At 38.0% G+C, this 25,887-nt stretch overlaps 1 protein-coding gene across 2 annotated transcripts in view; it reads right to left on the bottom strand.

The window, feature by feature from the left end:
* LOC124748395 (traB domain-containing protein) overlaps nt 1–25,887 on the bottom strand; it is a 142,170-nt gene that overhangs the window by 54,468 nt on the left and 61,815 nt on the right. For both annotated transcript variants that reach the window (XM_047248960.1, XM_047248961.1), the window contains 3 exons: nt 14,186–14,322; nt 12,027–12,166; nt 1,389–1,555 (listed from right to left, as the gene is read on the bottom strand). In XM_047248960.1, the coding sequence (XP_047104916.1) occupies nt 1,389–1,555; nt 12,027–12,166; nt 14,186–14,322 (444 nt within the window). The remainder of the gene's footprint in view (nt 1–1,388; nt 1,556–12,026; nt 12,167–14,185; nt 14,323–25,887) is intronic.

The raw sequence follows: 25,887 nt of genomic DNA on the forward strand, positions 1-25,887 counted from the left end.
CAGAAAACTAGAAGCAATATCAACTAAGGAAAGGCTAGCACTTATGTTATGGTTCTTAGCAACTGGAAACAGCTGTGCTCATAAGTATTCGTTTCACATTTCACCCATTCCCAAGCTTGTGTTCTTTTGACTCCCTTCCCACTTGAAGTGAGCAACTAATAATTTTATTCCTAACTTCTCCAACATTGGATTGTTGAGTGCTTTTCCAATTTCCAATCAAGCACAATTTTCTTGTTTAGCATTTTGTGTTCTGAACTTCTTGGTTTCCCAAGCATCTGTGAAATCCATATTCTTCTATTATCAACATTATACTCTCTTCTGAATCGCTCCATTGCTTGCTCAACTCTTATTTAATAACAAAAGGAGTTCATGGAAGAAAAACATAATACTGTGAAAGCAAATGCTCTTGTTGCTCACAAAAGGCAAGAGTCAAATTGGAGTGTGTTAACTTACTTTGAAGGACTGGCAACCAGGGGAACACGCACCACCAAGTGTGAAATGAGCATGATCCAATGGTGTCTGCTAATGCCTGTCCATCATTTACATCCAAAAGAATGTTTTATTCGCTGATGTTTGTTCACTGGTGTTCACTGTGGCTTGTCAGGTTTACTGGCAGTATAAGAAAACACAGCTAAGCAGCAAGGATGGTGTCAGGGTCCCATTTGATCTCTTGCAACTGCCCCATTCCTGGCCTGCCATCATTCTTCCAACTGATATGATGTGGTCCCCACCATTTCCTCTCTAATGCTAATTTATTTACCTGAGAGCAACACTTAACAGTCAATGTCCTCAGTTATTTGTTTTATATTTTTCAACCTGTGCTCCCCTACAGTGCTTGTCCACTGCACCCCGCTTCTAGTACTATGCAACTAATTTCCTAATGTCTTAAAATACATCCTATCAGTCTATTCCTTCTACTAGTTTCCCCCATATATTCTTTTTCTTGCTAACTGTGCAAGGAACATCCTCATTTTTTTATATCAGTCCACCATTCTGTAATGACACATCTCAACCACACAAGTTCACAAGATTGCAGCTGTTGTTGCCATTCAGTCTTACACCTTTAGGAAGCTGAATTTCTTACTTGCCCTCCAAAACCTGGTGTCAGTGCAGGTCATGCATTTTTGTGATTGACACAATCTGGAGTCTTTCTCTTACAAAAATGGTGTTGTATGAGGAAGAGTATAATTGCTTTCCATATTGTATCACTTACACTGAGTGTTGCCACCTCATAGTAATTTACAAATGTGCATATGCTCTTCTGATTGCTAATGTTGTATATCACTCAAATAAAGTACATTCTTTCAATCATTTTTGAATAAAGACGGTATTGTTTAACAAAACAATGCATTACAAGGAAAAAAATAATTTAAAACTTTATACACAACCTGCAGGTGTTGGCTGCTGAAGATCTGCTGCTAACTGCAATGAATGTGTCAAATAAATATCTCTCTCATTTACAAACACTGTTGAAAGGGCGGGAAATTCCCCCGTCATTTCTGCCAACATTTCCTCCAACAAATCGCGTCGTTTACAACGTTCAACCTCTTCTTTACTGCAAAAGATACATACAAAACTCTTTGTTACTTAAAATATATTAGAAGGAATGTTAACTGGAAACATGAAATCAACTTAAAAATTCAAAGACTAAGAAAACTTTCTTCCTTTTTTATGTCTATCAATATAGACCGTTATTTAATGCAGTAATTAATTTTCTGAAGATTCTCATTTTTCTTTCTTTACTTCAGTGCTCTATGCACCTGCTTAAGGTCACCATGTATGACAAAAGCCTGATATGATGTATTTGCAGGGGGACATGGACTACCCCTGCATTATTGGTTGGCTGTTTTGCGGGAGGAGACCAGACAGCGAGCCCATCGGTCTCATCGGAATGGGGAAAGAAGTCGGCCGTGCCCTTTGAAAAGAACCATCCCGGCATTTGCCTAAAGCAATTTAGGGAAATCACGGAAAACCTAAATCAGGATGGCCGGACGTGGGATTGAACCGTCGTCCTCCCGAATGCGAGTCCAGTGTGCTAACCACTGCGTCACCTTGCTCGGTCCTGCACCATAGTGCATGCAAGTGGAGAGTGAGCAGTGGAATGACAAACCATGCATGAAAAGTTTGGAAATGCACATAATGCAATGTTATATTTACTATATATTTCAATGTATTTAAATTTAAAGACTATTAGAAGTAAAACATTAAAAAACTTGGTTAATGTAGCAATCAGATAAACTTCACTCAAATGGTGACCAAAAATAACACAACAGTAATTCCAAATAAAATACTGTACTGAACTATGGACTATAAAAAGCATAACTGTTTAAGGCATTGTCTGCAAGCTATTGTAGCTTCATTTTCCCACTGCCTTAAAGAAGTCAGCTAGGTTTTTGTAGCAAGTCATTCCACACTTTTTCTTTAGCGCCATGCTCAAATAAGGTTTGGTTTACATTGTATCTTTTCATCAATTTTATCTCTTGTCAGATTTACAGGTCTCATTTTGTCCTGCATCAACAATGTCTTTTATCACTTTGGCTATTGTTTTCAGGGCTTGAAGGTCACAAGGGCAAATCATATTACCAAAATGCTACAAGCAGTTTGTAGTAAGGTTCTTACAGTCTTACATGTGAATACATAGTATATCAGGCTTTTACTGAATTATTTAATATATTTTATTAATAATACAACTCAATGAGGCATTACACCATAAGCCATTTTTAATATGTTTTCCCCATCGCTAGCACTGGCCTTGAAAATCATAAAACTGTAACAAGTGAATGTACAAATCACCAGCAAACAAATACATGAGAACAAATTTGGTTTTCCAATTCAACAGCAGATAAAGAATACATTAGACCCAACTTTTTTGTCATTTTAAGGCAATATTTTACAGTCAAAGCTGTAAAATGTCACAAAGCAGCATTACTATGATTAACAGCAAAACAAATTATTTGCATCATAAAAACACACTGCTAAATACAGTTCTGCCTTTTTTCTTAGTTTTAATAAGATTTGTACTTACATAAAAAATAAAAGCAAAAAATAGATAATTCCAGTTTTCCGTCCAACATTGCACTGTTGGAAGAGGGACTGAAGCTACAATACTGTCACAAAACAGGTTTGCAACAAAGAGTACAAGGGTTTCAAAATGCTTATTATACCCATAAAGCACCAAGTTTGTCTTCTGTATAAGGCACACGCATGTACGGTTAGTCCTATCTGATTCACAAGTGGTACAGTATCTCACTGTTAATGGTAACCATGACAGTACCACTTTGTCTTTGAGATTATACAAAACCTTCAGCCATGAAGGCACATAAACAATATCTTCAATATGTGTGCAAATTTGCTGATTAAGATGGAGCAGACACACACACTGTTGAAAATCAGTTAAACATATTTAAGGGCTTCAGTCCAGCAACTATTATAACTGATCAATGCAGAGGAATAGGTTTCAGTCTATTAATTACCCAGCTGTAAAATTAAGGCAATTTTCTCTGCTATACCCTTTATATCAGATGTCATTTTTCAGGGTTAGCATGAGAGCAGTTCCTGTGTTTGAAAACAACACATGAAGCTGATCACAGATGAACATAGTGATGTGTCTTTATAACAAACACATTCAGAATTACAGAGAAAAAATTTCCTTCATTCTTTTCAAAACTTTTCAGACTGCTCTCTTTTGAAGTGAATGTCCGGCCATATCATGAATGTACTCCTGTAGAAAAAAATACCATTCATAAATGATGTTTCAGGTGAAAAACTGCATATACAGTTACGTATGAACCAAATATAAATGGGAGGAAGTAATGTATTCCTTAAGTCTCAACACATTAGGTGGAGGGTGAATTTTAAGATCAATCTTCTTCATGACGCACAATTACTTTTTTTAGAATATTTCACTGATGGTACCTGTGACACACTCATTCCTTGAATCTATTTTGTCTCTTGATAACCCTGTTTTATAAGAATACCACATCTAAGATTAACATTCAATAATGAATCATACCCTTTTGATAGAAGCCTTATATCCGATTCCTCTGTCAATGTCTTTACCTAGCAAACCATAACTACTGTCCATAATGTACATCTGTTTGTTTGCCTGCAGGACATCACACATGACCTTTACCTTCAGCTAGGCAATGCATCACACCATCTCTTCCAAATTTTGTTGGAATTCTTCACAAAAACTCTGTACACATGAAGACCCTTGCGTAGTCCACCAATTCATTTGACCTCAATCCTGTTGACCAATACTTGCATCCATCGCTAGCTAATCACTATGTTTGGAGAATCCATGCTATGACATGCAGCTACCATGAGGTGAAGCAATCAGGTAGGTGCCTGTAATTCAATTGCTTGATTTTGTATGTGTATGTTCGAGAGAGAGAAAGAGAGAGAGAGAGAGAGAGAGAGAGAAGTTGAGTATCACCTAGCACTTTTATTTTCTGAAATTATCAATGACATACACGGTTCTGCTAAGAAACTCATTGGTGTCATAGGAATTGCTCACTAGTAAGTCCTTCCGGCTCTTCCTAAACTCTATTAGCAGCTAAACTTCTCGTGGTTGCTGGCAAGACATTAAAAATATAATATGGTATTGTATAATGGCCAATTTATTACACCTAATTCAGTGCTTTTAAGTCTTCATGCAGATTGCTCTGACCACTAGTATTTCATTTATGAACTGAACTACTGATTAAACAAAAGGGATTTTTTAATTTTCAATAAACTCTAAGAAGAAATACATATACCTTGAAGCTGTATTTAGTCCTTACAATTCCTTGAATGGATTTCAGTAGGGTGTCCTTGAATTTACTCCACAAATAATTATCAGCATGTAGTTATTGCACGATGAGTTATCCCAAAAAAGAAATGTAATGAAGCATACTTTATGACCTTATGGATATACACAAAGCTACCTTCAAGAATTTTTCATTAAAGTTCTATGTAAGAAAGCAATAATCAGTTTTTGGATTCATGCTATAAATGTTTTAATTCACGTAAATGGAGGCACAGAATATATAAAGAACTATAAGCCCATTCATTTTTTGTCAATGTTATAAAATATTTTTACTAATCCTCCCATCAGTGCTCTACAAACTGGAAAGGGGGGGGGGGGGGGGGGAGGGTGGAGTGGATGGGCAAGATCTGGGCCTTCACAGTTGGTAGGATTATCGGCTGTTGGGAGCCCTATTGTCACATGTGTAATGGCTGCCAAGGAGGAGAAGACTCCACCTAGAGTCATTCCAGACGTGGAATGAGTGCTACCAGATATCATGAAGAGTATATAGATAGCGCTGCCGCCTCCCCCTCCCCTCCCTGAGATTTAAAGAAAGAAAATACAGCGACTGTCTGCAGCTCGCACTTAGGAATGTTATTTTCTGATGAATGTGCAATATACTCAGAAATACAGGAGGAGCGTTGTTCCCTGGTCCAACCAGGAGAACTTACAGACAGGTTCGCTTTGATTTTCTTCATACTTAGAGGATTTGAACGTCAATGCCAACACATAAAGTTTCTAATGCATTACTGAAGATTAGATGATTTTTTATGGCTGTTAAGTACTAAAAATTTTGGCATATTAATGTGTTTGCTAGCAGACCAATATGTGATAGGATTGTAATAATAAGGTCACTAGTCCAAATATCTGTAGTGCCATGCTTTTTGTGCTTTTATTTCAATTCCATATTTATTAATAAATAGAAATTTTACTCAACTAATACTGAAGCATTTGATAATGAAAGTCCCGATAAAATGAAAATAATTTCAGAGCAAAGGTAACAATCTTACTGAATAATAGCTCCTTTTGGATTAATCCTGTTTCAACTGTTTCAAGCTACAGCCCCCCCCCCCCCCCCCCCCCCCCTCCCCCAATATAATTCGCGCAGCACATGATGTTGTGGAGTAGTAGACTGGGACTATGGAAGTTTCCCTGAAGGAAATGTACAATTATCATTTATGTTACATATCATATACTGAATGTGTTTAATACGTCAACCACAATTTTCTAAGGTATATTGGTTGTACACTACAATATTGGTGGCCTTCCTGCCACCATGTTTCTTGCCACTCTTCATTCCATACATTGTTATACTTACATGCATTTGCACATGGTTGCCTGCACTGACATCATTGTGCCTTGTGTCTTTTGTGGGGTACACGTACTCATTTTGTTGGTGTGATGGAATTCTGAGAAAGTTCTAAGATATTTATCTTAATCTCTATAATCTTACTATTACACAGGAGAGCGTATTCATTTGAATCAAAGGTGTAGGAAGTAACTAGCTGTTTCAACAATGCAGGAATATATCAATGGCAACCAGTACTGTGGTGTCACTTCAATTCTCTTGCCAACTATTGTCTTAACCTGGCCACTCGACTTCATTTTTCCTTTCTGTGGACGTGATTGGTTATTTTGTAGCTGTCTTGAATTGGGTTTTAGATAAGACTGTTCTATTAGTAAGTAGAGGAGTCTTTGTTTGTCATGGCAGCTAGCCTGTCACGCTCCTCTCCAATAGCAAGTGCTGTCACGTTTTTCCCGTTGCTGAGCCTAATCACTCATTTACCTGCTGCATTTGTGCAGCTGTGGTATTTATCATACTATTGTTTTTGCCAATCATGGAGACTGAATTCTGTTGTCTGCTCAGCTAAGTGACTCAAGTACTGCCGCCACCTCCTGGCAAATGGTGCCTCCCCGAGTCCAGACTAGCAAGGCCAGCATGCCTCCTTAGCTGTCAACTAAATTGAATGCTCTGCCGTGCCTCCTTTCTCTGCCCCAACAAGACACACATGCACAACTGCATCTGTTTTTTAAAGTTCTGGTGCTCAACCGTATTTCACTGAGACCTCATAGTCTGCAAAGTCTTTCCAAGTATGCATGACTGTTTTTGGGACAGTTGTGGAAAACGTGGTCCAGTGTTTGTTCCCGTCGTTGGGTGGTCAGCTTTGTTTTGCCTATAATCTCTTGCACATTCTGCTCCTAGACCACAGCTTTCTGGGGTTGGCTGTTTACTCATATAGGTTCTCTGGAGTTTAGTTGAGTGCATGGTAAACTGTTCAATGTTTCATGAATTGTAAGTCTCTGGATCTTTTCTTGAGTTTCACTCATTCATGTGTTATCACTCAGAGATTTACGTGAGGCAATAATGGAGAGTACTCACAGCCTTGGTGTTGTGGGACTAAAAATTCCTATCATGATCCTCATTGCATCATGTAGATGGATATCTATTTTGACTGCATGACTACTTCTTCTCCCAATAGGAGAACAGTATTTGGCAACAGGATATACAAGTGCATGTGCCAGGGTTACCACAGCATTTGCATTATATACCCAGCTAGCACTACACAGTTTCATTAATATATTACTTCTTGACTTTAGCTTTTGTCCTGCTAGTTCTAGGTGTTTCCTAAATGTCAGGGATATGTCAAGGTCACAACCAAATATCTGGGATTTCAACGAAGTCATAATTTTTAATTGTAGATTATATTTAGTTCTCTGTTTGCCATTCTGATGGTCAGGTGGAATAAACTGACTTCTGTTTTATTAGAGTTAGGGCAAAGTCTCCACTTTTTGTAATACTGTTCAAACTTTCCTAGATCTTTAGTATGTATTTGTTCACATTCTTTGAATATGCTGCTTTGAGTTACTATCCACCATACAGCTAAGATGCTGAGTCGCTGATAGACACAAGACTCTCGCAATTAAAGCTTTCGGCCATTAAGGCCTTCGTCAACAACATTCCATCCTGGATTTTCCATTGTTTGATATGAGTTACTATTGTTAGATCGCCAGCATAGCTAAACATTAAAGAGTCAGTGGAGACATATGATGCTAGTGTAAAAGCTAAATAAATGAGGGAACAAAACTCAGTCTTGTGGGAGAACATTCTTTAGTGTATATAATTTACTTGTAGTTTCTCAAATGCTGTCTGGAGAGGCCCTGGTCAGCAGTGGGATACCAACCTGAATGTCACCTGCCACACAGCCCGACAACCATGAGTGATGGTATCGGGTGACATTTCTTTTCATAGTAGGACCCCTTTGGTTGTCAACCACGGCACCCTTACAGCATAGCAGCATATTGATGATATTCTAAGGTCCTTTTTGTTGCCCTTCAAGGCAGCTGTGCACTATTATGCAACAAAAAATAATTCTCTAACAATGTAATCAGTCTTGTTTGATTTGTTAGCCATGGTATTCATGAGATGCTCTATGTGCATTGGAAAATAATGTAGCTTTGAGTTGTGCATAGAGATATATATATGGCTATCTTTGTTGTCCATGAAAGATGAGAATTTAGATCAAATCCTAGTTTGGCACACACTTTTTTATCTTTTAGGTAATTTTAAGGCACTGTTAGCCACAATAAACTGTGTTAGCATACTGTATACTGGAAGTGAACTTGTTATAAAAGTAACTGGTTAAATATGACACTCTGGCTGACAAATGTACATTTTCCGTCAACTGTGGAAAACATTCTCCCAGCACAAATTAGAGTGTAGACGACAGAACTTTTGCACATTACTGCCTGACTGTCCAACCCCAATAAAATTTCATTTAGAAATTCTGTAAATCGCAGATATCAAAGCATTACTAAAAAACTGAAAGCATATCAACACTATCTGATCAAAAGTACTCAGATAACCCTATGTATTGTGGAATTAACCACTTAATGTCAATAAAGGCAGACCCACCAGTATCAAAGGAGGTGGGGAATAGCAGGCCAATCGGGAGGGGGCGGGGGGTCTCACTCAGTGACTAGTCACTGGACATCAATCGTGTAACAAATACATAATACATTTCAACTCCTTTCAAAGCTGCTCAAGTCGACTGTTGGTGATGTGATTCTGAAACGGAAATGTGAAGGAATGACCACAACTAAACCAAGACCAGGCAGATCTCATGTACTGACAGGTAGGGACCATTGAGCACTAAGGAGGATGGATGCAAAAAATCGTGTTTCATTATCGGAAGTAATCACCTGTGAGTTTCAAAGTGCTAGCATCAGTCCAGCTAGCATGATGACTGTGCATAGAGAGTTAAAAAGAATAGGGTATAATTGTCCAACAACCCTCTCACCAGCCATGCATTTCTGTAATCACTGCTAAGTGTCACTTGAGGTGGTGTAAAGTGGGATACCACTCACACTAAAACTTGTGGCAATCTAATGGAAGGATCTGGATTGGTGATTGGCTGGAGAACATTACCTGCCTTCACGTTTAGTGCCAAAGTGAGGTACGGGAGAGGTGGTACAATATGGGGATGTTTTCCATGGTGGTTGTTGTTGTTGTTGTTGTCTTCAGTCCAGAGACTGGTTTGATGCAGCTTTCCATGATACTATCATGTACAAGCCTCTTCATCTCCCAGTACCTACTGCAACCTTCATCCTACTGAATCCGTTTAGTGTATTCATCTCTTGGTCTCCCTTATGATTTTTACCCTCCACACTTCCCTCCAATACTAAATTGGTGAGCCCTTGATGTCTCAGAATATGAGCTACCAACCGATCCCTTCTTCTAGTCAAGTTGCGCCACAAACTCCTCTTCTCTCCAATTCTATTCAGTACGTAACACATTTCAAAAGCTTCTATTCTCTTCTTGTCTAAACTATTTATCATTCACGTTTCACTTCCATACAAGGCTACACTCCACACAAATACTTTCAGAAACAACTTCCTGACACTTAAATCTATACTCGATGTTAGCAAATTTCTCTTCTTCAGAAACGCTTTCCTTGCCATTGCCAGTCTACATTTTATTTCCTCTCTACTTCGACCATCATCAGTTATTTTGCTCACCAAATAGCAAAATTCATTTACTACTTTAAGCGTCTCATTTCCTAATCTAATTGCCGCAGCATCACCCGATTTAATTCGACTACATTCCATTACCCTCGTTTTGCTTTTGTTGATGTTCATCTTATACCCTCCTTTCAAGACACTGTCCATTCCGTTCAACTGCTCTTCCAAGTCCCTTGCTGTCTCTGACAGAATTACAATGTCCTCAGCGAACCTCAAAGTTTTTATTTCTTCTCCATGGATTTTAATACCTACTCCGAATTTTTCTTTTGTTTCCTTTATTGCTTGCTCAATATACAGATTGAACAACATCGGGGAGAGGCTACAACCCTGTTTCACTCCCTTCCCAACCACTGCTTCCCTTTCATGCCCCTCGACTCTTATACCTACCATCTGGTTTCTGTACAAATTGTAAATAGTCTTTCATTCCCTGTATTTTACCCAGGCCACCTTCAGAATTTGAAAGAGAGTATTCCAGTCAATGTTGTCAAAAGCTTTCTCTAAGTCTACAAATGCTAGAAACATAGGTTTGCCTTTCCTTAATCTATTTTCTAAGTTAAGTCGTAGGGTCAGTATTGCCTCAAGTGTTCGAACATTTCTATGGAACCCAAACTGATCTTCCCCGAGGTCGGCTTCTACCAGTTTTTCCATTCGTCTGTAACGAATTCGTGTTAGTATTTTGCAGCCTTGGCTTATTAAACTGATAGTTCGGTAATTTCACATCTGTCAACACCTGCTTTCTTTGGGATTGGAATTATTGTATTCTTCTTGAAGTGTGAGGGTATTTCGCCTGTCTCATACATCTTGCTCACTAGATGGTAGAGTTTTGTGAGGCCTGGCTCTCCCGAGGCTGTCAGTATTTCCAATGGAATGTTGTCTATTCCAGGGGCCTTGTTTTGAGTTAGGTCTTTCAGTGCTCTGTCAAACTCTTCACGCAGTATCATATCTCCTATTTCATCTTCATCTATATTCTCTTCCATTTCTATAACATTGTCCTCAAGAACATCGCCCTTGTATAGACCCTCTATATACTCCTTCCACCTTTCTGATTTCCCTTCTTTCCTTAGAACTGGGTTTCCATCTGAGCTCTTGATATTCATGCAAGTGGTTCTCTTTTCTGCAAAGGTCTCTCTAATTTTCCTGTAGGCAGTATCTATCTTACCCCTAGTGCACCTCTACATCCTTACATTTGTCCACTTGCCATCCCTCTTCAGACATTTTGCACTTCCTGTCGATCTCATTTTTGAGACTTTTAATTCCTTTTTGCCTGTTTCATTTACTGCATTTTTATATTTTCTCCTTTCATCAATTAAATTTAATATCTCTTCTATTACCCAAGTATTTCTATTAGCCCTCGTCTTTTTACCTACTTGATCCTCTGCTGCCTTCACTATTTCATCTCTCAAAGATACCCATTCTTCTTCTACTGTATTTATTTCCCCCATTCTTGTCAATCATTCCCTAATACTTTCCCTGAAGCTCTCTACAGCCTCTGGTTCTTTCAGTTTATCCAGGTCCCATCTCTTCAAATTCCCACCATTTTGCAGTTTCTTCAGTTTTAGTCTAAAGTTCATAACCAATAGATTGTGATCAGAGTCCACATCTGCCCTCATCTTCCATGGTTAGGATATAATAAACTTATTGCTCTTACAAAAACACTAAATGTGGATGGATATGAACATATTTTACAGCGTTGTGTACTGCATACATTAGAGGGACAGTTCAGAGATGATGATTGACTGTATCAGCATGACAATACACGCTGTCATAAAGCAACATATGAGGCAATGGTTTGTGGACAGTAACAATCCTGGAATGGAGTAGCCTGCCCAGAGTCCCGTCAAATGCACAATGGAACATCTTTGGGATGAGGGGATGAGTTAGAATGTCAACTTCACTTCAGACCCAAACATCATTATATTCTCTGGTTTTAGTTTTTGAGGAAGAATGGGTTGCCACCCTCCACAGATATTCAGATATCTCATTGAAAGACCCCCCCCCCCCCACCCAAAAAAAAAAAATTAATAATAATAATAATAATAATAATAATAATAATAATCTACACATCATAAAGGTTAATAGTGGACACACCTCATATTAATGTCCACTAATAGGTGCCTGGATAATTTTGACCAGATAATGTACTACTTACAGAAATATATTTGAAAGAGAAAAGCTATGAGGGACGACACATTATTTACCAAGTTATTTGGCACTACTATACCTGATAGGTTCCTTAGAAGTAAGCAAATGCCACGTCAAACGGAGAGTTTGCCACCATGATAAGGCAGCCAGTGCACGTTGCAAGGTTATGTGAATTGGCCGGTCCCCCATGTGCAATATGCAGTGTGGAACTTTTTGTGCCTTTGAAGAAAAACAAGAAAAATCTATCAAAATAAAAACTTTTCTTGAGTTAGACTAACAAATTTTACTAACTATAAATAAGCAAAAGCATGGTAGCTTCCAAAATCAAATGAAGTAAGCAACAAATCAAAACATGTGTCAGACAATAGTAAATACTATGTGGAAGCCAACGCTTCATTTTAGAAGGCTCTTTTGGCATAAGCTAATCATGTAATGATAATACAAAACAGAAAGGTCTTACCATCAGAAAGTAATAACCAATATGAAGAGATGCTGAGTGCTCATGTGATTTTTAAAATAAACTGATGGAGGCAACTAGTACGTGCTATACTCTAGAGTTCTGTCTTTCAAGGTTTCAAAAATTAAGAACTGATACAAAACTTTAGAATTCTATCCTCTTACTCTTTCATTGAGGGCAAAGAAGGCACAAGCAGAAAGAAAACACACCGAAAAATAGAAACATACAAAAGAAGAAAGAAAGCACATACCTAAGAGACGGCCAGAAATATAAAAAAAAGAAATTAGGAAGCAAAGGACAGTCCCATCTGCAAGCTTGGAGATAAGGGCATTATGGGGGCAGAAAGAATGAGAGGGAACATCCAATGAAGCAAATAAGAAACATATTTGGAACAATGTTTTAATGGCACTTTCACACAACTGTTTCAGTTGTAATTTGATTTGTTTCTATTTTTAAGTGATATTACAGTACTATGAGATTAATAACAGCAAATGAAAGAAGATAAGATTTTTGTGTCGCTTCAAATCACAGACAGTGCAAGAGCTCAGATTGTACAAGAATGTGGCAGGAAAGATATGACCTTTTTTTCTGGGGTGGGGGGGGGGGGGGGCTTAAGCTGGAGTTCACTTTATGTGATGTAGGGAAATAATACTAAACATAATCTGGTTATCTGGCTGGAGATTTGAATCCTACACCTCCCATGTATGACTCCAGTGTCCAGTACTTTAATTACAGCCCAGATTGGTGAATAAATCGGACAAGGCTTAACTGAGCTGACTGGTGAAGCATATCATAACCACACTAGCTTCCCAAGAAAGCATATATCTGTACTTATACTCAACATCATCGGATGTCTGGTTAAAGTGCCACTCACTATCTCCTTTTTGTACTATAGATGCTAAAACTACACACACTTCAGAAAATTTCAAAGTGCTTTATATACAGATGACACTGAAGAGGAATCCCGATATGTGGCTAAACATTATTGCTACATCTCTATATTATAGAATATATCTTGTACTGATAAACAATGTACATGTCTAAATTCTTTCTACATTAAGGCACTCACGGAATGCATTGTGTACGTAAACTGACTCTTTCCACATGATTATGATTTATGATGCAAATGATCCATGGAACATAAAACAAACTAACTAGGTAAGTGAAAGCATTAGTTTGCTTATGAAGAATACGAAATACACCAAGTAATAATGAGTATGTACAAATATGCCAATTTCTGGTTATATCTGAAACACTAGCACCAGTTTTAAATTTAACATAACTTTCTAACATGGACTTTAGCTACGATACACCCCATACACTACTGCTGCAGTTGCTCTCTCTCTCTCTCTCTCTCTCTCTCTCTCTCTCTCTCTCTCACACACACACACACACACACACACACAGACACACACACACACACAGACACACACACACAGGAGAGAGAGAGGGGGGGGAGGGGGAGGGAGGGAGGGAGAGGTGGAGGGGGAGATAGGGGGGGAGAGAGGGAGAATAGCACCTAACACTATTTTATCTATCTTAGAGTGTTTATGAAAGTGCATGAACCATAGAGCCCCACACTCAGATTTCTTTTTTGTGTAATTTCAATTAACATTTTATTATGTTTAAAGATTTACTGTAACCTACAACATTTCAACAATACTGCAAGGAATTTGTAATGGTCAGAAGGCAAATGAATAAAAGGCTGTAAATGTTCCCTCACACAATTTCATTAATGTAACAAAAAATAGGTGACGTCCTGTCATTCGTAAACTGCTTACTTCAGCAAAAGCTCGTCGAAATTCACCACCTGGAGCCATTCCCAGCTGCTTTGTCAAGTGTGCCGACATGCTTAACAACAGTATGTACATCAGTCCATGAAATAAGCCATTCTGCTTAATAGTTGACCGAATTTTTTCTGTAAAACATATAGACAAAAATGTTTGCATTGTGTTACCATGAAGCAATTGTACTTATAAACAATTACATCACTAAAGTATAGCTTTCAATTTCTGACTCTTAACTTCATTGTCAAGTAATACTTACATAAGTTTGAAATGTGCTTGGTTCAGTCACTTAGGGCTTAATCGTTTTCATTATATACTGTAAATAATGATGGCAGCATACTGCAGGTGCATTATGGATAATTTATACCCGCACTAACATTAATATTATAAAAACAGAAATAGTGGGGGAATGTACCTCTGAAAAACTTTATGAAATTCGAGGCCTTAATGTTCACTTGTTTTTGAATGCTCTTTAAGTAAACATACACATCAATGGTAGACAATAAAAACCTCCATCTGTCTGTGAAAGTTCGTAATTCCAGTAACTAGTCACTCCATAAACAAAGAGAGATTTGAAAGTGCATGGATTTCTCCAATCTGTCAATAACTACGCTTCTACTATACGGTTACACATGTAGCGACTTTCTATATAACTTCATTATTTTTTTAAGAAACTGATTCTGCTTCACCTGCAAAACTTAACAAAATGGAGTTACGAGGTTCCCATCGATATATTATTAAGCTGTACTTGTTACTGTCTGGTTATAATAACTTGGTAATTCACAGTGAGGACAAATGATCATATAAACAAACATTAATGTATGGCAATTATCTGTAATCAGAATCAAGTCTTGGCTCGTTTAATAGTAACATATTACAATTACAGACAGGACACTTTCAAACTAAATATGTTTTGCCAAAATATATTAATGGGAAAAAAAACCACAACATATCTTACCCTTAAAATACAATTGCAATGAACTACTTGTAATATGGATCTACAGCCTTCATAATTTTTTAAGATGACACCATGTTTGCTTTTAGCTTTTACAGTTAATGATGTCATTAACAAATAAAAAAGCAACTGCAATGGCTATTATTTTAATACACAGGAATTTACAGAAATTCATTAAGCAAAATTGTTTGTCTTGTTTCCTGAGAGATAAAACACTAACACAAGGAGGGCAAAGAAAGCTATAGAAGCTACTATCAACTGGCTATGTAGATGTGAAATTACAAAATTTTACTATTAATACCTCATGGGGTAGTCATTAAAAACTAAAAAGTTAATTCAGATATCCAATGAAATTCTTTCTTAGCAATGTACAATTTCAATAAATTTGGCAAGGATTTCCTCTCTGAAAACAAATTATTGAAAGAAGCATGAAATCAAATAAGAAGAGAATGAAATTTTTTTTAGTGAACTGTACTAAATATTTGGACAACTGTGGAGCTAGCATAAATAATTAAATTGTTTAAGTATTAAAGACTATTAAACAATAATTTTAAAAAGTTTGAAGATGGCCCATATAATGACAAAGACAATAAAAGAAATACTGAAATTCAATTAAAATAATTTTGTGTCTCACATTTCAACTAATCTAGCACTGGGAATAAATATTCCAATAATTTCTGTTTTTATTGAAATGTGCATGTCTTCTGTAGAGAAACGTATCTCATTGAAACTGTAGCAGTTTGGTACACTGTGCACCATATGCCAACCTCACAATATCATGCTTCAAATTCATAATGACAAAAGTTATTTCAATCATATTACATGATCATTATCATAAAATAACCTTGAATTATATCTTACACATGAATATTTATAAAAAGTAGCAAACCTCATTAAAGTATAATTTGTGTATGAAAACAGATCAGAGTTGAACAGATGAATGGAATGGATGAGCACTCTCATCTCATAAACAGCAAACTTCCTCAAATACACACTGTACTATAGTGTGGAATGCCAATCAATGAATACTTCAGAGAGAGAATTATTACTATTATTGCGTGTGCCCAAATTTCAGTCATTTCCATAGCTATGTCTATTTCATTTCCTTAACTGCCACATATTTGAAGATATGGACTTTTTATTAAATTCAAAAATTAATGTCTTTTAAAGGACTGTGTAAAAATAACCAATCACTACTGCACAGTTGAAGTACATTCTCTCACTCCCCCACCCCCTTGCTACAGTCACTCAGCCAACTGCAGCCCCACTGGCATGGTGAGAGGACCGAGGAAGTTTGGAGGGGCTGAAGAGGAGACTGACAGTTGGAAGGGAAATACAATAAGTGATTAGGATAGATACGTGCCAACAGGATGACCCCTCCTCCCTCTGTAGAGGTGGCAGGGGAGTTCTGTATGGTACATGATGGAATGAAAGAATGGGTTTGGGAAGCGAATACAACAGAGAAAGTGTGTGTGGGGTAGATTAATGTTGAGAAGATGGACGCATGAGAAGAGAAGTGGAGGTGGGTATGTAACTGGCTTAATGAATATTGAGGCCAGGGGTTCTGAGAAGACAGTATTGTAAGAACAATTCCTGTCTACATAATTCAGAGAATTTGGTATTGGTGGTGAGAGCGAGAGAGATACGGGAGAATGGTGTGGCAGGAAATCCAGATGGCCTGGTTTATGAAGCAGCCACTGAAGTCAAGCGTTTTTTGATCAGCAGCATTTTCTGCCACTGGTGGTAAACTTCCCTTTTGGCCATAGTTTAGCAAGGGTCATTCATTCAGGAGGAGAGCTTGTTGTTGGCCATGACCACATAAATGGCTGTGTAGAAATTAAAGATGAGCTGGTATATGACACAACTGCCTTCACAGGTACCTCTGCCTCTGATACCACACAAGTCCTCAGGTCAAAAGTAAACTGTCTACACTGACAACATCCAGCTGAGCATGCTGCAGAACATGAGATGAATCCACTTTCATGTCACACATATTGTACCACTAGTATCTACTCTCAATACACATTTACTTGGAAATGGCACCAGCTGATTTAATTTATGCAGGTGTATTACCTTTTGACCTTTTGGCTGTTCCATATTCCCCTTCCAATTGACCCCCCCCCCCCCTTTTTTTGCAATGAAATTCCTCTTGCCTTGTCAGCTAGTGTTCCACATTGAAGAGCATGGAACAGCATGCACTATCAACATTTTACAAAATGCCGCACATAAAAAGGGATTTTTCTGGGGATCATAACTCTTGTTCTATTGATAACACGGAGGGTCAAGTGTTTTGGATAGCCCTTGGGATAGGACCATTTGTATACCCAACATAAGGATCATCTTACTGCTAACTATCCTACCGTACAGACTCAAAGTTTGAATATTACACACTTCCTCCAGCTTACGCAAATGGAGCAAATCAGTTGGTTCTTCTTGCATTAGAGGCGATCTATGGTATGTTTTAAAGGCCTTGTGGGGGCACCTTTAAGTTAATGGTGGTTCCTCAGAAAAGCCTAGAAAAACATTTGTCACAATTTTTTTTTTCTTTTTTTGCTGTCAGTGTTGAGTATCTAAAGAACTAACTGCAACAAATTGCTCAAATTTTAATGGTATATTCTCTGAGCATTTATTTAGAAATACCATCGTCTAGTTTTCAAAAATATTATCTACTACTGAGAAATACCCCAAAAACACGTTTTGGGTACCTAAACTGAGCCTCGTATTCTGAAACAGCTGTGTACAGAAAATGGTTGACATTTTTATGATACCGTATTTTAAAGACTATAAGACGCACTTTTTTCTTTGAAAAATTGCCTCCAAAATTCAGGTGTGTCTTATAATCAAAATTAATATGAAAATGTCCAATGCTTGATTTAAAATTCCTACCAGTCTTAAAAATGGCCATATATTCGCTCCCACGGGAAACCTCTCTTTATCAGGCATGTTGGATCCAATTGGGAGCTGCAGTGCACCGATCTGATGAACAAGAGCTGCAGGGATTCACAAGCTTGCTAACACTGTCTCCCTCCTTCCTGTGATCACAAACCCAGAACACTGTTTACCCTATGATGCGTTATTGCAGTCTACGGTGCCAGTGAATTTGAACCGAAAGTGATTTGTGTTGTCAGCAACGGTACAATATTTTTGTTAGTAGCTAGTTTCTAAATGGGAAAAAATTAAAGGGTATTTTTATGATGCGAGCTATAAATCTAAAGTAATAGCATACACAAAAGAACATGGGAAACAGAACAGCTGAGTGACATTTCGGCCGTCCACCATCAGCAAAAACCTTCGTGATTGGTGGGCTAGAGAAAGAGAGAGAGAGGGGGGGAGGAGACTAAATGTGCAAATAGAGGACTGAATGCAAAATGGCTGAATCTAGAAGAAGAAGTATTGAAATGGATCCACAGACACCATCAAATTGGCATTGGAATTAACACAAAAATGTCAATTACACACTCGTAAGCTAGTGCTGCAGGTTTATGATATGTCATGGACTTGACATGCGAACCAAAACCAAATTATCTCAGAAAATGACAAAAGACTATGAAGAGAAAATCCATTAATTTTTAGACAACATAATTGTGTGGAGATAACAGCTTACTTATAATCAATTACCCAAAATGACAGTCACAATCGCATTCTTTATTTTGCCGCAAACTGGTTTCAACCCGCGATGGGGTCATCTTCAGGGCAATTTACACCATTTGGTCGCTCACTGGAGTCGTCACCCTGCCTGTGCACGGTTGGTAACTATGCCCTGAAGATGACCCCATCGCGGGTTGAAACCGGTTGGCGGCAAAATATATAACGCGATTGTGACCGTCATTTTGAATAAATGATTATAAGAAAATCCATTGCTTTATTATTCAACAAGAAAAGAAAACCAGTGTGGAACTAAGCCAAATAGTGAATATGGACAAAACTACTCCGACATTTGATGTGCCGAGTAACAAAACCGTTGGCACGAAAGGTGCTAAAATTTTAACTGTAAAAAGAAGTGGACACGAAGAAATGTACTACACTGTTGTCCTTTCAGGTTGTGCTGACAGTACTAAACTCAATCCAATGATCATTTTCAAGCACAAAACTAGGCCAAAACCTTCTGAAACACTGTTAGGTGGTGGTATTCATGTAGATGACAAGGGTTGGATAGACAAGACTGGTATGAAATTATGGATTAACAGAGTGTGAGGGAGAAAAAAAGGTGCTTTATTGAAGAAGAACTCTCTTCTTGAGCCAGAACAGTTTAGTAGTCATTTGAAAAATTCTGTGAAAGAGAAACTGAGACAGGAAAATACAGGGTTTACTGTTATTCCAGGAAGACTTACTCCACAATTGCAACCTCTTGATGTCTCAATAAATAAACCACTGAATGTGTATATGAGAGAGAAATGGAACAAGCAGACAATGGCTGAAACCCAAAATGAATTCATGCTAAAGGGAGCTTTACAACGACCTACAATCAAACAACTGTGTCAGAGGGAGAGAAGATATTTTTAAATCTTTCAAGAAGTGCAGTATAAGTAACATTCTTGGTGGCAGTGAAGACCATCTTATATATGATCATGATGAAGAGGAGGAGGAGGAGGAGGAGGAGGAGAAAGTTCAGATGATGATTTTCAGGGAATTTAAAGGTCACTTCCGTTTTATAAACTAATAATTTTTTTATCTAGTCGGGCTTTGCAATCCATTATAGAAGTGTTGTTTAAAAAAACAAAAATATGCTTAGTAATTAAGGTGCATCGTGTAGTCTGTAGCATCTTATAGTCCATAAAATACAGTATACTCCGACGATTGTGATCTCAAACAATGTAGAAAATTTTCTTGCCAACTTTACCCACCTTCAAGATACAGAGGATCAGAGTTACCCTAGTTGTACATGTAAAATAAGATGAGGTGAAAATGTAGTTTATAAAGTCCGGCTTGAGGCATAAAGTTAGTTTCACATTATTTCAATTTCACATATGTAAACTATCAAAATTTTATTGACCCATAAATTCCCTTTCATATAAGTGACATGCCCTACTGTAGAGGGGAAAAGAAGGGAACCAGGGGAAAAAAATTCTCCTATTGGAGCACAAGAAAGGCGAATATGCTCCTGTTCACCTCTGAAAATTTTCCCAAAAATTATGGCATGTGAACATATTTGCACTTTTTTATTCTGATAGAGAAGAGGACAGAAAAGTAATAAATACTGGCAGACGGTAGACAGTAATTGTGGTAATAGTGAAGGAGACAATAACAGTGGATGAGAGAGAGAGAGAGAGAGAGAGAGAGAGAGAGAGAGAGAGAGAGAGAGAGAGAGAGAGAGAGAGAGAGGGGGGGGGGGGAGCTAATTGGGGGGGGGAGCTAATTGGGGGGGGGGGGGACACAGCAGCAGTGGAACACAGAGCCAGAACAGTGACACGAAAAGATTGAAGGAGAGTGCCAGTGGCAGAGGAATAAAGAGAAAGTGGAAGCAATAATGAGAATCTTGTACAACAACGAGGAAGAGAGAGATAGGGACAGTGAGAAGAGAGAGCAGCAGTGAGAAGGAAACGAATGAGATATTAGCAGCAAGAGGGAGACAGTGACAGTGAGAGCGGGAAGTAGCAGAAGCACACAATGAAGCAGATTGCGGCTGTGAGACAGGACACAGTGACAGTTAAAGAGGCACAAAGAGATAATGACAATTAATTGGGCTGAAAGAGTGAGTAAATATGGGCAAGTGGGGTAATGGGTATGAGCGACCTACAGTGATGGACTAATGAGTGTGAGCAAGTTACAGTTAGGGGACCTTGTGAGAGTGAGAGATGATTTACATGTTAAAAAGAGCACTAATGTGTTCAGATGCCAGCCTTTATGGGAAAATTTTTAAAGGTGCTGAGGAAGATGGAATGAACATATTTATTATTGTTTCTGCAGTATCGATAGCTGCGATACTACGCCCGCCACGAGACGAAACGCAGGTTGGCAGCAAAGTTGCTGCGGGCCGCCACGAGGGTGCCCTGTCACGAGGCAGCCAATAGAAGAAGAGCACCGAGTCTTCCTGCTGAGAAGACGACGAGCCATACAGCAGACGTACACCAGCTAGCCAGCGGAGAAGAACAAATTATCTATGAACATTGTATCCTGCACTTTCCTTCGCTCAACATATCAGATGTTATGTAATATGTTTATTTCTCTTAATACAAGTTATTACTAATAGTTTGCTTTGTGTTGTATATCCTCACATGTTAAAGAGACCTTTGGAGAAAAGAGAACCACTTGCATGAATATCAAGAGCTCGGATGGAAACCCAGTTCTAAGCAAAGAAGGGAAAGCAGAAAGGTGGAAGGAGTATATAGAGGGTCTATACAGGGGCGATGTTCTTGAGGACAATATTACGGAAATGGAAGAAGATGTAGATGAAGATGAAATGGGAGATACGATACTGAGTGAAGAGTTTTATAGAGCACTGAAAGACCTGAGTCGAAACAAGGCCCCTGGAGTAGACAACATTCCATCAGAACTACTGACGGCCTTGGGAGAGCCAGTCCTGACAAAACTCTACCATCTGGTGAGCAAGGTGTATGAGACAGGCGAAATTCCCTCAGACTGCAAGAAGAACATAGTAAATCCAATCCCAAAGCAAGCAGGTGTTGACAGATGTGAAAATTACTGAACTATCAATTTAATAAGTCACAGCTGCAAAATACTAACACGAATTCTTTACAGACGAATGGAAAAACTGGTAGAAGCTGACCTCGGGGAAGATCAGTTTGGATTCCGTAGAAATGTTGGAACACGTGACGCAATACTGACCCTACGACTTATCTTAGAAAATAGATTAAGGAAAGGCAAACCTATGTTTCTAGCATTCGTAGACTTAGAGAAAGCTTTTGACAATGTTGACTTTCTTTCAAATTCTGGAGGTGGCAGGGGTAAAATACAGGGAGCAAAAGGCTATTTACAATTTGTACGGAAACCAGATGGCAGTTATAAGAGTCAAGGGACATGAAAGGGAAGCAGTGGTTGGGAAGGGAGTGAGACAGGATTGTAGCCTCTCCCTGATGCTATTCAATCTGTATATTGAGCAAGCAGTAAAGGAAACAAAAGAAAAGTTCGGAGTAGGTATTAAAATCCATGGAGAAGAAATAAAAACTTTGAAGTTCGCCGATGACAAAGTAATTCTGTCAGAGACAGCAAAGGACTTGGAAGAGCAGTTGAAATGAATGGACAGTGTCTTGAAAGGAGGGTATAAGATGAACATCAACAAAAGCAAAACAAGGATAATGGAATGTAGTCGAATTAAGTCGGGTGATGCTGAGGGAATTAGATTAGGAAATGAGACACTTAAAGTAGTAAAGGAGTTTTGCTACTTGGGGAGCAAAATAACCAATGATGGTCGAAGTAGAGAGAATATAAAATGTAGACTGGCAATGGCAAGGAAAGTGTTTCTGAAGAAGAGAAATTTGTTAACATCGAGTATAGATTTAAGTGTCAGGAAGTCGTTTCTGAAAGTATTTGTATGGAGTGTAGCTATGTATGTAAGTGAAACATGGACAATAAATAGTTTAGACAAGAAGAGAATAGAAGCTTTCAAAATGTGGTGGTACAGAAGAATGCTGAAGATTAGATGGGTAGATCACATAACTAATGAGGAGGTATTGAATAGAATTGGGGAGAAGAGGAGTTTGTGGCACAACTTGATTAGAAGAAGGGATTGGTTGGTAGGACATGTTCTGAGGCATCAAGGGATCACCAATTTAGTACTGTAGGGCAGCTTGGAGGGTAAAAATCGTAGAGGGAGACCAAGAGATGAATACACTATGCACATTCAGAAGGATGTAGGCTGCAGTAGGTACTGGGAGATAAAGAAGCTTGCACAGGATAGAGTAACATGGAAAGCTGCATCAAACCAGTCTCAGGACTGAAGACCACAACAACAGCAACATCCTCACATCCTGGAAAACTTCCTCGAATTGAACCCACACTTTTGCTCTGCTTATCCACTAAGGATACATACAGCACTTTCTTACTTCTTGTGTCCACCTCCATAGCTGTGTGGTCAACACAACAGACACTCACACACTCTTGCAAGGGACCATGTGTTTAATTCTCGATGCTGCCAGGGATATTTCCTTGGTGGGAGGACTGGACCCTATACAGCACCTCCATACTGCATCTGATGATGAATGACTGAGGATGAGATGGCAATTGGTCAACTATCACTTGGTCTTCAGGGCCTGACCTTTTTTTATTTTTATTTTATTTTTTACAGAATTTCCTTTCATATGCATTTTCCTTGCCTTCGTGCACTTATAAAGCATTTCCCAGTGCAACTTATTATTTATTTTGCACTTGGTTATTGTATTTGACCTACAGAATATCAAAGTTTCACTGTCATTAGTAAGCTGGAAATTACATCTCAGCTGTTAAGGCCTAATGCTACCTTTGCATTGCTAGCTGCCACTGTTTCTACAATGTTCGGAGTCACTTCTCCTTCCACTCAAGGTACTGTCCACAAATAAGGAATACTGAAAGCTAATGATCCATCTGTAGTATTAAATTTGGGTGTTTTGGAGCCTGTTACAACTGTTTGTTTCAGCAGCTGGCACCCTCTACCGTCCAAGTACAGTTCTTTTATTTTTTGATTTAAACATTGTACTCACAACTTCTCATTCCAATGCTTATTACATATGAGCAGTTTTTACAAGGCACTTTACAGTATGTGACAACAAGTACATTGGGTACCAATGTTATTCAGCCTACCATTACTGCTTCATTTATGAATTGTGCAAAGATATTTTATAAGAGATCAATATGTCTAATTTTATTATCGTGGCCATTTTATGACCTACTTGTGAGGTAAGTAGTATGTTGCTCAACTCTTCTTGAAATATGCATTCTCTGAATTTCATTAGTGTGATAGGCAACACCTCTCTTTTACTATTTGCCACTAGATTTTTTTACAGACATGCCTGTGATACATTTGCAATGAGTACCTAATATGTGATGAAATACATTTGAATCATAACTAACTGGTAAAGATACTGCAGTGGCAAAATGTATTAAAGAAACTGTAAAACTAGGGTTTTGTAAGCTGCCTTGCTTGTATATTAATTACATTTTCTTAGTATTCTTCCAACGTATTTCAATCACTCATGTATATTGCACATAATTAATTTTAAGTGATTATCATGCATAAAAATGATCAGAAAGGCAGTTCCCAGATATTTTAAGATTGTGACTGTTCCCAGGGATTGATCATTACTAGTGTAATCAAACAACAATAGATCTCTCTGCACACTTATACACAATAAGTTATTTTCACTTTTGTTCATGATCAACTGCCAATGGAGCACACCCCACTACTTGGTGGGTTTTCAGATCTTTTTTGCATTACACTACAATTTCAAAATTGTTGCAACTACCCCAAGTATAACAACAGTATTCATAAACTGTCTAGTGGAGCTTCTGATGACATCCATCAGGCCATATTATACATTTGACATCAACTGCACTTCTTTTGTACCTCTTGGAATTCAGCACATTATGTCCTTGGTCTATTACAATACAATTACTTGGCTATGTGTCTCATCCACCAACAAATCATTTTCATCATGGTCTTAGTCACATACACTAATTCTATGCATGCCCTGATCAATTTGTTTATTATTGTGTCTCTCTTTAATATCATATCTCTACTGCTTGGAGAGCAAACGTCAGTTTTTTAATGTACAGGTTAACTCTTACATAGAAGATTACAGTAACCAGACACTTCTTACAATGCTGTTTATTTACTTAAACAGTGCAGTTACCAGTTTTGAACTGACTAGTTCATCTTCAGACGGCTAGTTCACATTTTACATTAGATTTCATCTTTTGTTTCCCCACCTGATGAAATTTCCTTGGGGTGGTGGTGGTGCTCCACAAGCAAAACAAGATGTGAGGCAAAGTCTTTTTAACAGTATTTGTGCCTCACAGCGATTTCAAGTAATGTAAACAAATTATTATTCATTAAAGGGAAGATGTTTCAGTTACTTACGATGAAGAATCCACGCCACTGTGTGGCCAGCGTAGGCTGCTTATCATCTTGCAGCATTGAAAACTATACAATGCACTTTTTTACTGTTTAATGCATTTTTTGTGTATAAATATGCACATAAGGTAAAGCACCACTCACACACCAAGAAGTGTCATCACATGGAGGTATGTATACAAAGATGGCAATATTACAACCCTAAAAATGCCAAAGACCTCCACTCTCAGAGATATTTCATTATGTACGTGTATATGACAGTACTAGGAATTTACAAATTGCTAAAGTTACATTACTTACTATTTAAATTGAAACAGAACTGCTCAAAATTAAGACAAGCAAATAAAGCAGTCAGTTATAAAATGTTAGTGCAGTGATATTACACAAATATTATGGTATACATTGGAACAAAAGTAAATGATAAGGGCCAGGTGTACATAAATATTACAACTATGGACATATTATGGCATACATTGAAAGTACAGCAAATGAGTTGGGGTGGATGTGCGTATATAAATATTAAAACAGTGGATACTGCATGGTTCTTTTTATTTTTATTGTAAAGCAGGTGAATGAAATTTTGAAGAAAGGCTGCACTGGCTAACTCAGTTTGTTCATTGAGGAGATTTTGTGGTGATTTGCTTCTATATGCTCCTTGAACCATACTTGTACCAAGCATTGATGCCATATATTAGAACAACATTTCAAAATCCATATTTGCCTTGCACACAACTG

Source organism: Schistocerca piceifrons, chromosome 1 (assembly GCF_021461385.2).
Source record: "Schistocerca piceifrons isolate TAMUIC-IGC-003096 chromosome 1, iqSchPice1.1, whole genome shotgun sequence".
Lineage (NCBI taxonomy): Eukaryota > Metazoa > Arthropoda > Insecta > Orthoptera > Acrididae > Schistocerca > Schistocerca piceifrons.